Source organism: Anopheles coluzzii, chromosome 3 (genome assembly GCF_943734685.1).
Source record: "Anopheles coluzzii chromosome 3, AcolN3, whole genome shotgun sequence".
Lineage (NCBI taxonomy): Eukaryota > Metazoa > Arthropoda > Insecta > Diptera > Culicidae > Anopheles > Anopheles coluzzii.
The window spans coordinates 94,316,451-94,331,816 of record NC_064671.1 but is presented as its reverse complement, the minus strand read 5'-3'; the positions used below and the strand labels follow the sequence as shown (position 1 = coordinate 94,331,816).

General features: G+C 42.9%; 3 protein-coding genes across 8 annotated transcripts; all 3 read left to right on the top strand.

Annotated features, from left to right (window-relative positions):
* Window positions 1-561: 561 nt before the first annotated feature.
* Window positions 562-1,316, top strand: LOC120956328 (mantle protein-like). Its single transcript, XM_049609034.1, has 2 exons — window positions 562-695; window positions 765-1,316. Exons 1-2 carry the CDS (start codon window positions 690-692, stop codon window positions 1,314-1,316), a joined length of 558 nt encoding a protein of 185 aa, XP_049464991.1. The 5' UTR covers window positions 562-689.
* A 1,431-nt stretch (window positions 1,317-2,747) lies between these two features.
* LOC120957737 (cornifin-A-like) lies at window positions 2,748-5,436 on the top strand. 6 transcript variants are annotated; one of them, XM_049608542.1, is made up of 3 exons: window positions 2,748-2,827; window positions 2,898-3,233; window positions 5,189-5,436. In XM_049608542.1, the coding sequence occupies exons 1-3, from the start codon at window positions 2,822-2,824 to the stop codon at window positions 5,402-5,404; spliced, it is 558 nt and encodes a 185-aa protein (XP_049464499.1). In that variant the 5' UTR covers window positions 2,748-2,821; the 3' UTR covers window positions 5,405-5,436. The 6 variants fall into 6 exon arrangements, with proteins under 6 accessions (XP_049464499.1, XP_049464495.1, XP_049464496.1 ...); XM_049608538.1 differs by having other exon boundaries at window positions 5,141-5,436; XM_049608541.1 differs by having other exon boundaries at window positions 2,749-2,827; window positions 2,898-3,125; window positions 5,081-5,436.
* A 1,822-nt stretch (window positions 5,437-7,258) lies between these two features.
* On the top strand, window positions 7,259-7,994 carry LOC120957242 (mantle protein-like). Its single transcript, XM_040379335.2, has 2 exons — window positions 7,259-7,367; window positions 7,443-7,994. The coding sequence occupies exons 1-2, from the start codon at window positions 7,362-7,364 to the stop codon at window positions 7,992-7,994; spliced, it is 558 nt and encodes a 185-aa protein (XP_040235269.1). The 5' UTR covers window positions 7,259-7,361.
* Window positions 7,995-15,366: the final 7,372 nt, after the last annotated feature.

The following is a 15,366-nucleotide window of genomic DNA, read 5'->3' as shown; positions in this document are numbered from 1 at the left end:
AAGTGAAAAAAGATAAATAAACTAAAAATATGTTTGAATTGTAACTACCAATATCATAATGCATGATGTGTTTTTACTCTCTATAAAAGCAATATCATGGACTAACGAGCTTTCCACAATCATTCAAAGAAATAACAAATAAATATTGTTCTTGGAATGAAATGATGTTTGATTCTCATCTCTTTTCCCTTTGTATGACCGAATTCATGATTAATTACAAAATTGCTTAAAAAAATAGCTTGTTTGAACTGATCATGGTTGCTTTGACATTTATTTATTATTATGTATTACTCTATCTTCAGCAGCCTTCATAAAATAAGTTACAGTGAGAATTACAAAACCAGATAGAATAATCAAGCCTTTTTGCGAAGGCGAAGAGACTTAGTTTGGGGTAGGCAAAACAAAGCTTCAGAGAAACACTAACTAGAGAACATCTTTTGCAATCATAAGGAAAAAAAGATATAGCACATAACATCAAGGTTTAGTAATACAATAACGCTTTGAGTCACGGTTGATTGTTTTAACGGGGAGCAATTGCATCACTAAAAAAGAAAGAGTAAAAGAAATGGATGTATATGGCCGTTTGTCAGTTGGTGCGGCGTGGACGATATAAAACGGAGTCAGCGATAGCAGATACTCATTCAGTCGAGGAACTCCAAACGTACAGTACATCCAAACGGTAGGCAGACATGAAGGTAAGCTTTGGAAAGAAGAGGGCTTTAGAACAGAACTATAGTTTGAAGAAACTTTCGTTTTTCTTGCAGGCGTTCATTGTATTCACCATGGCCCTGGCCCTTGCCAGCGCAAAGGCAGTCGAAAACTCCAACAAGGAAAAGCGAGGACTGTGGGATCTGGGATCGGCTCAGCATGAATCGTACGAGAGCTACGGCTATGACCATCAGCAGTCTCATGGATACTACGGCAACGACTACGTCCAGAAGGAGGTGAAACAGGTCATCACCAAGAAGGTCCCAGTTCCATACCCAGTGGAGGTCGAGAAGCACGTTCCAGTCGAGGTGAAGGTCCCGTACCCCGTTGAGGTTGAGAAGAAGGTCCCGGTCGTCGTTGAGAAGAAGGTCCCGGTGTACGTGGAGAAGAAGTACCCAGTCCACGTTGATCGTCCATACCCGGTGGAAGTGAAATACCCAGTCCATGTCCCGGTGTACCAGAAGGAGTACGTCGAAGTGCCAAAGCCATACGAAGTTCATGTCGATAAGCCCTACCCGGTGTACGTGAAGGAGCCAGTGTACGTCGAGAAGCCAGTCCCGTTCACTGTCCTCATCAAGAAGGAGCACAAGAAGCCATTCTTCGGCTGAAATCTAAATATATGGTTATTTGTTGAAGATTACTTGAATGAGTTTTTTATTTAACTATTGAATGTATATTGCGAGGCTTTTGAAGCTTTTTGTGTTTTATAGGTATTTAATATTTACAATCATTTGCAATCATTTTACAATCATTAAAAAGTTGTTGCAGATTTGTTCAGAATCGCATAAAAGCTGCACGTGTATATTGAACAATATGTTCCTCCACAGGCCACGAAACACTCATACTTTGTAGACAATGTTTATGATGTTACGATAAAAAATATGCAAGAAATCTGACACAATATTCTAGTACAATATTATGCAAAGCCAACGTTATTTTGTATGAACAGAAAGTATACATAGAATGGATAATTAAAAACAAGTTATTGCACTTTTTAATTGTCATCGTATTTTTCATAATATTTGTGTTAACATGTTAACAATTGTTAACACTCGGATGCATAACAATCATCAGTCGCCATCACCGAGAACCATCATTTATTGAAAATTCTAGACAATCGTTTTTTTTCACCTGCTAATCTTCATAAAAATCAGCATCCATGATGGAAACAAATATCACAACCAGAATCTCAGCTACAGTTTATCTATTTACCCTGATCTAAATCATAAGTATTCACCTTCAATAATGTAGAGTTCTGGTGCGGTGTTGTCTTTATTCACCCGTCTTCGTCGGTGGTTTAAAAACATCTGTCAACCTAATATCCCTACTTGCATATGACGTCACTCTCTGTCACTGCTATTGCACTCTACAAATTAGACCTAAATATGCTTATAATTCTGTAGATTTTACAAAGAGAGCAACTTTCATTTAAGAAGAACTGTATGACACAAATATATAAACCGGCGAGAAACACAGCACCGCCATATTTTGAGAATATATATGCATCACAAGATTGTTTATTGTTCATTTGTCATTAAGTATTTTTCATAGGCTTGCTGATACACTTACTTATATAATAAATCTTTAATTCATCTACAAACTTAGCTACATCGCTATCAATGTGGAAACGAGAGACCATTGGTTTTCAACTGGTTTATAGTAAAGTTGAAGTCAAAGAAACTTTGGTATTTGTTGAAGCTTTGTATTATTTGGTTTATAGACGCATTATAGGATTGTGGAGATCTTGAGAACGTAGGTCTCAAAAATTCATGTGACCTGAGAGGTCGTTCAACGGCATACAGATTCAGCTTTTCTAGCAGGTAGGGAGAGTCTATGTCTCCGCTGACAAATACGAATAAATACGAAAAAACTATAAACGAATGAATACGAATAAACGAAGGTTTACGTTTCTTGTCACGGTAGATTGATTTTACGAAAATCGTTTGCTACAGAATCACTGGCGAATGAAGGAGAGAAAGACGAAAAGTAATCAATTCATCCGGCCTCCCTCGAGTCAGCAGAGAGCGGACGATATAAAACGATGTCAGCGCTGGCAGATGATCATTCAGTTGAGGATCTTCAAGCGTACAGTACATCCAAACGGTAGGCAGACATGAAGGTAGGAAACATTCGAATGATGCTGTTCAGAGATAACGAGCAACTTTCTGACGATACAAACTTTCTTCCAGGCGTTCATTGTGTTCTCTGTGGTCCTGGCCTTTGCCAGCGCGGGTGCAGTCGACAGCTCCAACAAGGAAAAGCGAGGACTGTGGGAACTGGGATCGGCTCAGCACGATTCGTACGAGAGCTACGGCTATGACCATCAGCAGTCCCATGGATACTACGGCAACGACTACGTCCAGAAGGAGGTGAAACAGGTCATCACCAAGAAGGTTCCAGTTCCGTACCCAGTGGAGGTCGAGAAGCATGTTCCAGTCGAGGTGAAGGTCCCGTACCCAGTTGAGGTCGAGAAGAAGGTCCCGGTCGTCGTTGAGAAGAAGGTCCCGGTGTACGTGGAGAAGAAGGTCCCAGTGCACGTTGACCGTCCATACCCAGTTGAGGTGAAGGTCCCAGTCCATGTCCCGGTGTACAAGAAGGAGTATGTCGAGGTCCCGAAGCCATACGCAGTTCATGTCGAGAAGCCTTACCCAGTGTACGTGAAGCAGCCAGTGTACGTCGAGAAGCAGGTCCCAGTGACGGTGCACATCAAGGAGCACCACAAGAAGCCATTCTGGGGTTGAAAGACTGTTTGAGAGATGTAGAGAAACTGGTAGAATAAAGATACAAAACTGAATATCAATATGCTGCTTAAATATTTATTTGTGCTTGTTGAACTACATCAATTTGGTTCCATGATGATCATACATCGTTTGTTGTATGTTATATGATTTTTCAAATAGGATTTACCGATGGAATGTACATAGAGATGCTTCGAATGACTGTGATTAATTGATAGGCATTTTAATCCATTATCAAGCCGAGTATATCGTTAGAAAACTCGTTTGGACACTTTTTGAGTGGAAGTTGAGGAGGTTTTCATATAAAAACGTAGACCAAAATTGGTTTGGAATTTTGATATGGTTTGTTTTAACATAGGTAACAGTATAGCTGATAAAGGTAAACGAATGCTGAAAAAAGTACAGAAGCAAACAACAACTTAAACTAGCGATATTTAACTATCAAACAACTTAAAATATAGACATGAAGAAAGATGATCAAAATGACATATGCTTCCACTGTTCCAGGATTTTGACAAAATGTCGGAGTGCCCGGAAACCGTTGGTACGCGTCCATCTCGGTTTTTGTGGCTGAGCAGGAAGGATTTTGTAGGATTGATCATAGCTATTGTTTATTCGGTTTATTCAATAACATGACAAGTATAGCGGTGCTCGGTGAGCTTGATCCGTTGTTCTATCTTAGTCATGCACTTTATGCTGGACATTGTTAAACAGGTTGTTTCATTTTTATCAAATGCTGTTGAATTGGCAATGCACATTTGAAGATTACATCTTAGATATCATAGCATTGTTTATACAAAATAATTCAAATAATCAACGATCTGCTACAACTGTAACAGGAGACGAGTAAGTAATGAGATCCTTACTTACATACTTATCCGACGCTACAACCGCTTTGCAGTCTTAGCCTGTCTCAGGAATGTAAGAAACCGCTGACGGTCTCGCGCCTTCGTCTGTTAATCCGTTATACCGGCCGTAATGGCGGACGCCTCCACATCATCTTGTCATCTTAATTTGGCCCTACTACACCTTCTTTGAATGAAATCCTTACATGAATGAAAATATTGGAACCACAGTAACCCCATACATTTCTTACAGTAGACGAGTTTCAACTATGCAACGATGCGTTGAGTCACGCTTGATTGTTTTTCCGAGGAGCAATTACTTCACAAATATCTCCAAATGATGAAAAGAAAGAGTAAAAGAAATGGATGTATATGACCGTTTTTCAGTTGGTGCGGCGTGGACGATATAAAACGGAGTCAGCGACAGCAGATACTCATTCAGTCGAGGAACTCCAAACGTACAGTACATCCAAACGGTAGGCAGACATGAAGGTAAGCTTTGGAAAGAAGAGGGCTTTAGAACAGAACTATAGTTTGAAGAAACTTTCGTTTTTCTTGCAGGCGTTCATTGTATTCACCATGGCCCTGGCCCTTGCCAGCGCAAAGGCAGTCGAAAACTCCAACAAGGAAAAGCGAGGACTGTGGGATCTGGGATCGGCTCAGCATGAATCGTACGAGAGCTACGGCTATGACCATCAGCAGTCTCATGGATACTACGGCAACGACTACGCCGAGAAGGAGGTGAAACAGGTCATCACCAAGAAGGTCCCAGTTCCATACCCAGTGGAGGTCGAGAAGCACGTTCCAGTCGAGGTGAAGGTCCCGTACCCCGTTGAGGTTGAGAAGAAGGTCCCGGTCGTCGTTGAGAAGAAGGTCCCGGTGTACGTGGAGAAGAAGTACCCAGTCCACGTTGATCGTCCATACCCGGTGGAAGTGAAATACCCAGTCCATGTCCCGGTGTACCAGAAGGAGTACGTCGAAGTGCCAAAGCCATACGAAGTTCATGTCGATAAGCCCTACCCGGTGTACGTGAAGGAGCCAGTGTACGTCGAGAAGCCAGTCCCGTTCACTGTTCTCATCAAGAAGGAGCACAAGAAGCCATTCTTCGGCTGAATCCTAAATAGATTATACTACATTGAAACTTACTTTCTTGGTTTTATTTAATTTCTTTTAATTTATTAAGTTTTCCATGATGATTATAGAAGATATGTTATTGTGTGTATTGGATCTTTTTGCATCCGTGCTTGAAAATGAAATTGTAGATTGATGCTTCTTCTTCTGTGGCACAATGACCATTGTTGGTCAAGGTCTGGCTGAACCACCAGTGGGCTTGGTTTTTGGTGACTTATTGATTACCCATAGCAGGATAGTATGAGGGGTTCGGTCCATTTGAGACTTGAACGCATAACCGGTATATTTTTAAGTCGTGCGAGTTGTTGACTGTACCACGAAATCGAATTTTACCGAAACCGGAACCCTTTAGATTGATGCTGGCTAAGTAAATATGCCGATTGATGTTGCTCAGAGTATTGAGAATCATGTTTGCAAACATTTCCGTGCAAAATATAGATAGAGAATGCGCTTTTGTGTATGTCGTGTGTATAGGACAATTTGTGTTATCATTGACAATATTATTATTCAAATGGAAAAAGTGATCGAATGACAGAAATTTCGGCATTCCCTTTAATGTACGTTTGTTTTTTTTATCATATTTTCCAATATTTTGCATTCTTTGAAGCTCATTACTCAATTACAATTTGGAATCAGATATCCACTGAGCCTTGGGATATTGTTCGCAATTATGAACATACTTTCTCACATTTTGGATTCTGATGATTGCATTCGCTAAAACTGTGCATATGGGAACTTCATACATGGAAATTTCAATACTCCAGTTTTAAACTTGTTTAAAAGGTTTTGTGTAATTTTTTCCAATATCTCCATAATAAGCATTATCAAAATAAATGAATAGTACATCAAGAAAGTTATGAATAGTAAAAAATAAAGAATAATGAAGAGAGTCCACAATGACGGACCCGTTATCGATTGGAAGATAAATGTGTTATGCGTAATAATAAAATTATTCAATAAACCACTGCTACCGCTATTACTACTACTACTACTACTACTACTACTACTACTACTACTACTACTACTGCTATTTATACTACTACTACTAATTATACCACTAATATTTCTATAAATACTCTGTATTAAACTACATTCTCAATTTTTGCATGGGAGGAAAATTTACCATTTAATTTTAAATCCCATGGGCTCAATTGTGGAGCTTTGTTTAGATGGCAATAAATGAAATCATGATTAAAATATGCTATGTAGTATGTATGAATTAACCTTGAACGTTACATGGTTGGAAGACATTTCGATGCAATTTACAAAACAGTTCCACGGTTGACAACTACCGGAAGGTGTAAATGGATGCAACTTAACAGCCATCAACAGATTAATCTAAAACGGAAGTGCAAAGCATTGCGCTCCACCAGTACCACCTTACAGAAAGTTCGACTTATTGGCACAAATGCATTGCACGATTCACAAACTATTAGGTAAGGCCTAATGTCAACGCATCAGCGACCCCACTGGAAAACCCCAATATCGGTCAATTCTCTCATCTACCCTCGGAGAAGCGGCCGCATGAATTGGGTTCGGTCGGATGCGTTTTCCATCATGATGAGTGCGATGGGTGCGATAAACTTTTCCTTTCTTGCCTATTTTCTCTGTTCGCTAGATGTGAATTAACGGAAAAAGTATAATAAAGTCTACCCTCCTCATTAGGAACACCCATGGGGTGGCACGATTCGGATGGCGACTAATTGCGCAAATGTGATCAAACGGAGGTGCAAACGTGAGGTAACTCTGAAATTGGGCGCTGTGTGAGAGGGCGCTTCATACGATCGGATCAACAACATATGACGAAGAAAAGAGCTTGTGCAAGTAGCATGTATTGGCTAGTATAAAAGGTGCTCTCCTATGAGGAAACCAGTATCATTCGGTTGTGATCGTTCACTGCAGCACGTAGACGGTAGACACCAAATATCGGTAGGCAGACATGAAGGTAAGCTTTGGATCGAAAAAAGGTAACGGAACAGACTTCTTGTCAGAACCTAACAAACGTTCTATCTTCTTGCAGGCGTTCATTGTATTCACCATGGCCCTGGCCCTTGCCAGCGCAAAGGCAGTCGAAAACTCCAACAAGGAAAAGCGAGGACTGTGGGATCTGGGATCGGCTCAGCATGAATCGTACGAGAGCTACGGCTATGACCATCAGCAGTCTCATGGATACTACGGCAACGACTACGCCGAGAAGGAGGTGAAACAGGTCATCACCAAGAAGGTCCCAGTTCCGTACCCAGTGGAGGTCGAGAAGCACGTTCCAGTCGAGGTGAAGGTCCCGTACCCCGTTGAGGTTGAGAAGAAGGTCCCGGTCGTCGTTGAGAAGAAGGTCCCGGTGTACGTGGAGAAGAAGTACCCAGTCCACGTTGATCGTCCATACCCGGTGGAAGTGAAATACCCAGTCCATGTCCCGGTGTACCAGAAGGAGTACGTCGAAGTGCCAAAGCCATACGAAGTTCATGTCGATAAGCCCTACCCGGTGTACGTGAAGGAGCCAGTGTACGTCGAGAAGCCAGTCCCGTTCACTGTCCTCATCAAGAAGGAGCACAAGAAGCCGTTCTGGGGCTAATTTTGTGCACTGTACTTGAAGTAGATGGGCTTGTGCAATACAGTAGTAAATGTAAAATATAGCTAAATTGTGTTCATTATTTGCTGTTCTAAAAAAGGTATGCAAATTTGCCGTAAAAAGGAATATGGTAGCAAAGCATCGCTAACAATGGGTGAGCTACTAACCTCAATTCTATGAGGCACATTTTATCTTCTGCCTCAGCATGTGGACCATAATTAATGGGTTAATTTAATTTCGGTACTAAATTTTGTGTGGCGCATCTAGGACGCGTCCCATTTGGCCGAGCAGCAGCACAATCGATCGTAAGTGTTTTGGTTGTGGCAGTTTTAGCAAGATAAATGTTAACCGTTGATCCAAGCTGTATCTCTTGCACGATTTCAACTGAAAATAGCCAACATAAGTCTCTGCTATGTTAGTAGCAAACGAGTTGCAAGAAGCAGAGAGATGGGGACAGTGAAACAGATTAAAAAGTGTTTCATTATGCATCATAATGCATATGTGGCCTTGGTGGTTTAGTGAAGTTTTAAAGAGGTAGACCTCTTTTACGACAGGCTTTTGTTCGTGTTTTTGGCTGCTGTTGTCGTGTAGCACTACCATATTCTTTACCCTGGGTTCCACACTAGCACATCTGCCACGTTGCTAGGCTGTGAGCTCGATTATGATCCTTCGTCCTGTCGCTGCCCTATCACGTTCCTCGGTTTCCGCTTCCACCTTCACAGAGAGTGCGACCTACAAGGATTATGTGCACGATTTTCCCATTTTCTCTTGACGAGGTAAAGCAAATTGAAAATAACTGCTCGCTTCCCGAAAATGGGTTTGCCGTGTCTGGGGCGGCCCCGAATGAATGCAGACCGTCAGCAGTGTTCCGGGGTTTTCGTCTAATGAGCTGGCCGCAGTCCTCCGACCGTGTACGTGATGGATGGTGCACTTCGTTTCGGTAGTTGTCACTGCAGCAGCAGCCGTTCCTTCTCTCTCCTTCTGTCTCGCCCGCAACGTGCCAGTTTTGACTTAGTAGTGCATGTTGCCTGTCAACAACGAGCCTCGCATGTGAGAGGATGAAATTATTCATAACCAACAACTTGTTCCTCTTTTGGGAATGTTTTTGTTTTCTTGTCTTGGTTGCTCCCTTTTTTTGCTAGGCATGAATTTGTTTGCTCTTTGCTCTGAAAGTTGGTGATTTGTTGGTCTCAACGAGTGGCGGTTTAGGGCGTGATGCGTGACAGTTAAAAGTCGGTCGACGTCAGTTTCTTAATCACTTACATATGCTCGGGAACAGCAGTGAGTTGATTGATGGAATGGGAAAGTTAATATCAGTTTTGCAATGAAGAGAATCTGGAATTTGTATTATTGCATTTCAAACGATTGGACGTTAATAAACGTTTCTCCAAAACTGATCGATGTGTTTGGTATGTTCCTGTCTTGATAATGCACGAACTGGGGATATGACCGAGTGCACTGGGAAAACGATCCGAAACGGGTGTCCAAAATTATTCAAAACGCTGTCACAGCCGACGGCAGCGGAATGGCTAGGCCAACGAAGAAGAATGCGGGCAGAACACCGAACGGAATATTGATGGTTATTGATGTGTCAGGAATTATTATGATTATCTATCATGAATATGTATTCGAATCCGGCAAGGGAAAATCGCCCTCAGCCAACACGTTCCAATTCCGGCTGCTTCATTTCTCACCGCTGTCCGTGCGGCGTCCGGTGGTGCCGGGTGGAAACGGTGGGAATGATACACCTCCCGTGGGAGAGGAAGCGAAAAAAGCAACGGGCGGGTCAGTGCGGTGGAAGAGCAAAAAGACAAAAGAATAGCATCAATAAAAGCTCCCGAACGATTCCATTTACCGAACAGCAAGGACACACCAGCTCGGTTTCATGTTTAGCCGAGTTTTCTGGAGCCTCTTGCGACTTAGCACCGGCCCTTCAGTTCAACGGTGGTTTTGGTATTATTTAAATCCTTCGCTTCCGTTTTCGGCTGCGTTTTGTTGATACACGATTCGGAGATGAAATTCGGGAGAGTTTCCAAGTTAAAGATGAAGATAAAACACAAACCGCCCTGGAGGATGGCCGGGGAAAGCTCAACGACACTGAAAAACCTTGGCAGATGTCAATGATGGAGTTTTGGGGATACTTTTTCACTCCCCGATACTTCCGTCGGCGGGAACGGAACGTGGCCGCGATTATGGAGATCCGATATCGATTACGCTGCGAGTCCTGTTTCTCAACACACTTATACGGCACTTTAAGGCTATTGGAGTGTTCGCGTAAGGGCGTACTCACACGCAGCTGAAACAAAACCAAAACACAGCAGGAGGCCGTTTTGGAATGCCATTTTTGTGGCATTTAGGTGCCATACACACATACACGTGGGTGTGTTAGAAATTCTCACAAAGCTGTTTTTATAGGCGGGAACGTGCCGGTTTGAAGATAATCCAGGAATGAAGGAAAATGGTGAACTGTATGGAATTTATGCAGTCGGTTGTGTGTGTCGTTGCGAAGGAATTGCGTTTCCGTCGGCGTCGCTAGGTCCAATGGAGTGTGGCGATAAGCTTTCGGGAAATAACAAAACGCACAGTTAGCTGATCCATTAAGGTAGCTGTCGTGGGTACGAGATTGTTTTTGCTTAGTTGAAAGCTGAATACAGATTTAGTTGGGTACCAGTTACTACACACGTAAAGACTTTATTAAAGAATTCCACAATGGTTGAAGACCCTAATTCTCGAAAGCTTCTAGCTGAAACAAGGCGCTAATTCTATGACTGTCTAGACAGTCTCAAATTCTGCCATGGCAATTGGGTAATGCTGTGGATTCACGAGGACTAAATGAAGTCTTCTTTTGAGATATTGTTTTAATATGAATATCCATAAAATTTAATTTCCTCGGGGAGTTTTTACCATATCATTCTACCACCACAGACCACGGGCAGTCTCGTTGGCCACCAACGAGACTGCCACCAAGAGCGTCGGGTTCGTTAGCTTCGCCGCTTAGGCCGTAGCGAAACAGCTTGCCTGCCCGCAGGGGGACTAAAACCATGTCCCCGTATTGCAAGCGTTTAGTGCGAATGAACGAGATAGCGTGAGGGGGAAAATTGTGGGAAAAATGACTCATTGCTGAGCTTCGAACTGTGGCGGAACGTAACGAGCAATCTGTGCCAATAATGGTTGTTGTTTGCGATGAAACTGGAACTCGACGAATCTCTGGAGAATTGCTGCTTCATCCCGTGGTCCGCTCATCCGTCTGGTCTGATATCTGGTAAGCATTAGGCCAAGCGTTTGTTCCAAAGCCTGGGGGAACGAAGCACGACAAGTCCCTCGCCTCGTCCCCTGATATCCCTTACCGATCCGTGAGTTGTTTTTTTTCCGCTTCACATAAATACATTTGTCTCGTCAGTGCGCTCTGGGTCGGTGTTTGGGGATTGTGGTGAGACGCGGACAGCGAGGTATAATATAAACCTGATTTTGAAGCAGTGTCGCAGGACGGGCAGCGAAGGATAAGGATACGTATTATTGTTAAATCAATTTTCCGACCAGACGAGCTCATACGCAGCTTAAATAAATCACTTTGTCTTGGGGCAGATGGTGTGAGAGTGGCTTTTGCGAAAGATTCTCTGCAAAATTTTCATCAAGCCGGAGACGTGAAAATTAGCTTAAAACGATGCCACAACGATAAGCCTCCGGGAGGTGGTCCGAGAAGGGGATTGAATGCTCCTGTTCTTTTCACCACAAAAATTCATTCCTCCAGTGAAAGCTATTTCACAATGAAAACATTCTTTTATCCAAATGGTACTGTATTTATAGCAAATTTATTTTAACGTGTAAAGTGCCAAGAATAACAGCAGAAAACAAGAAAAAACAAACCTTTCTCTGCGGTGCAAGAAAATGGCACGCTGTAACAAATATAAACGGCAAACCAGTTCTTATCGCTTGCAAAGCAAACAAAAACCATAGCTCACGCCCGGGTGCAATAATAGTTGAGGCGAAGAGAAATGTTTGCGGTTAAAAGTTGGAACGAAATAACTCATGTCATTTGTCATCCATTGCAGGACCTAGCCTCCGTGGCACCGGATACACAACATTTGCCGTGGCGGGTTTGTGGTTACGAAACTGCATTCGCGAAACTGCACTGCCAAAGATCAAGAAAACACTGCACCCTACACCCACTGCACAGCTTTTACGGTTGGGGATCGTATTGGCATCCGGCTATTGGTGGATTTTAGTGTACTTTCCGAAGCTGAAACGATACGTCGCCAGACCGCGAAACCACCGAGCGGTGGCGGTGGCCGTCCCGTGTAAAGGAATGTTTTACTAGCTATTCTACTAGCACAGTGGGGGAGGGAATGAAAATTCCTTGTCCTTCCAGTGCAATTGATGCTTGCTTTGTATGTGTGTGTGTGTGTGTGGGAGGAGGGGTGGGGGTGGTTGTAAGTCAGCTCTGTTTGCGGTTAGTTTGGGGAGGGAACAAAAAAAGGAAAAATTCCAACACAAAGTAAAAGGATATGTTACCAAGTTGCTCGTATGTCACATAAGCACACGTGTCACATCACCGTAAAGGAGTGTACAATTGAAGTTTTTCTTTAGAATTATTTGATCGCTGTAGGTCGCTGTACGAGTGTTGTTGAAAATTAGCTTAAATGGTGGTGCATTATTTTCATGAGACTTTATTCTAGCCCAAATGGAAACAATAAAAATGGACCACATCTGTCACTAGCCCCGGGGTAACATCGGGAAGCTACGCCAAAGCGGTCTGCGTAGGTTAAACGATGGCACCTGCGCTTCGTTGCAGCTGATTCTCAGACGTCCTTGTGATTGATGAGTGTTTGCTCAGCTCGGTGCGAGTTTCGCTTAGGTGTAGAAGTGTAGCTTTTAGAGCTCAATGCTTCATCTACGAATGCTTGATTATTACCCACACTTAACACCTCCGCTATCTACTGCGCGTTGGCTGAGCTTTTATGAGCTTGATTCATCAATGGAATTGAAGCTTAGAGGCAGAATAAGCAGTACAAGATTATCTTAACAATAAGACAAAGCCGTAAAAATATATCTCACAATATGTTTAAATATATGTGTCGCAAAGGGCCATTACCTAAAAGTCGACCGTGGAAATCTTTGCAAACTTTTCCATAATCTAAACAATATCCTTCAACTTTTACCTGGATGTCTTTCTGCTGGCAAACGAGCACTTGCCAATAATTCCACGCCAACTTCCCGCTCTTGCCGTTTCCTAATGTTTCATTACTTCATTTAAATGTGGTATAATTTATTCCTATCCGGGAGTTGGCCCGCTGATGTTTGTTTTTGCGCCATGGTGCCCCTTGTAGCCATGGTCTGCGTAATTTATCGCTTGCATTTTTCACCGGTGTAAAGATAAAGCCCCGGTGCTTTGCTTTCGTCGCGATGATGATGATGCCGACGATGACGATAATGAGAAGGTGTCGATGATGCTCCATTGACGCAGTGCTTGAGCGAGATCTCGCTTTGTTTAGAGTGTATTCTATTGTATCTGTTTCATCACTTATTTGCTGCATCCTGCGCTGAAATGGGCGGCTGCGGGTGCAGTGGCTGATGCTGAGAACCTTTTAAAATCGTCCCAATGATTCTTGGAGCAACAACAAAATAAAACAACAAATAGAAAAGCTTTCCGTGAACAAAGACGCAAAGTGCATTGCCCTCTACTGACTCTGCGGGTGGCTTTTGTGGCAAAGCATTTATCGTTGATTATTCGGAATGAAATGCGATGAATGTGAGGAAGGTGAGATTGAAAGTTGATGAATTGATGCGCTTAGTATTCTATGGGGTGGCTTTGCTGGTGTAAGTATGCTTTGCTGGGATAAACAACGTCTCATCATCTTTTATCATACCGTTTTCAAATAAAAAAAAGACAACGAGCAGTGGCTTTGCCTGGATGGAATCAACAACAACAAAAAAAGCTCTCCAACAGCGTACCGATTTACTGGCATGCCTTTAAATCGGAACTAATAAAGCTTCAGTTGATCCGCCGGTACGTAAAACACATTCATTACACTCCCCTACCGTACCGCTTCGCTTTCGGCAAGCATTACGAAATCATAGCCAATTTTCGCACACATCACATGATTTGTGTTTCTCCGTTAAAGTCAACCTCACTCCCCGTTATTTAATCACAGTGCCGCATTTTTCGTGTTTTGCTTTGCAGTAAAATATGGCCCCCGAACAGGGCGGGAAAATCAAAATAAAATATATTACCCACCGAGTAGCGCAACACTGCCGCACGACCAAGCTGATGGTAGGAATGTGCATTGGAGTAACGTGGACGTTTGCTGTGCGCAAGCAGGGTGCAACCGGAAATTTCACCCCCCCCCTCCCCCCACGCAGTATCTGTCTGTTTGTCCTGTTATTTTTGCTCTTCAATTTTGCTTTCGTTCGTTTGCGTAAAACCGACCGAAGGTACACATTAACCGAACGAAGCTCGAACACCCAATATTGGCATCATCTGCCGATACATTAATCATTGAATAAATTAAATAATGATAAAACATTCATAAAACGCCTTCCGAGCCCGGGCACGGGGATGGGAGGATTGGAGCTGTTTCGGTAGCTGTCTGTAAATTTTCGCAAGCACGGTTACGGTACAACCAATGCGCAGGCGGAAACGAGTCGTGAAGGACACTGGTTGTACCGTTTTTACCGGTTAACATGTGTGTTTTTCATGTTTCGACACACTTGCTGAAGACGACAGAATGAATGGGGGGGGGGGGGGGGGGGGAGGGGAGAATATCAGAAGCATTTTGCACATTTATGATTACAGCTGTGCGATTTAGTGTTTACGCATGGATGATTGTTAGTAAAGTGTTGCGCAGTTAAAACAGCTACACAAAATATAGGAAAAGCAATTGCACCAATTTGCCACTAGATGGCGCAGATGTTGGCAGATCTTTGCAGAAACAGCTTGTCGCGTATTTCGCTCGTTCATCTCACCTGTCAATTGAAAAGTAAACAACTGGCACCGCTACTATCTCGGTGCAGCAGCAGTTTTTCGTTGTGTTTTTCATTAAATTGTGGAATGAACAAGTAATATTCTGTTCTACAAGTGTTTTGTATACCTATTCGTTCAAGAAGCGATCAAAGTTCGTGAGGGATCAAAGTGGCAAAAGCGTACGTCGAACACAATGTTTACTGATGGTGCAAAACAAAGCTGAACGGATAAACAATGACCGCACTCGCAACAGTAGTCAGTCAGTTCAATTGCTACAAAGTGAAGAAGAATACGTCCAACTTCAAACTGCGATACGGTTCATGTGTGAGCTAGTGAATGTTGTGTTTTATTTTGCTACTCGGTTTGTTATGTCCCGTTCGTCGATGGCTAACGATGCCGCTGCATTCCGCTGTA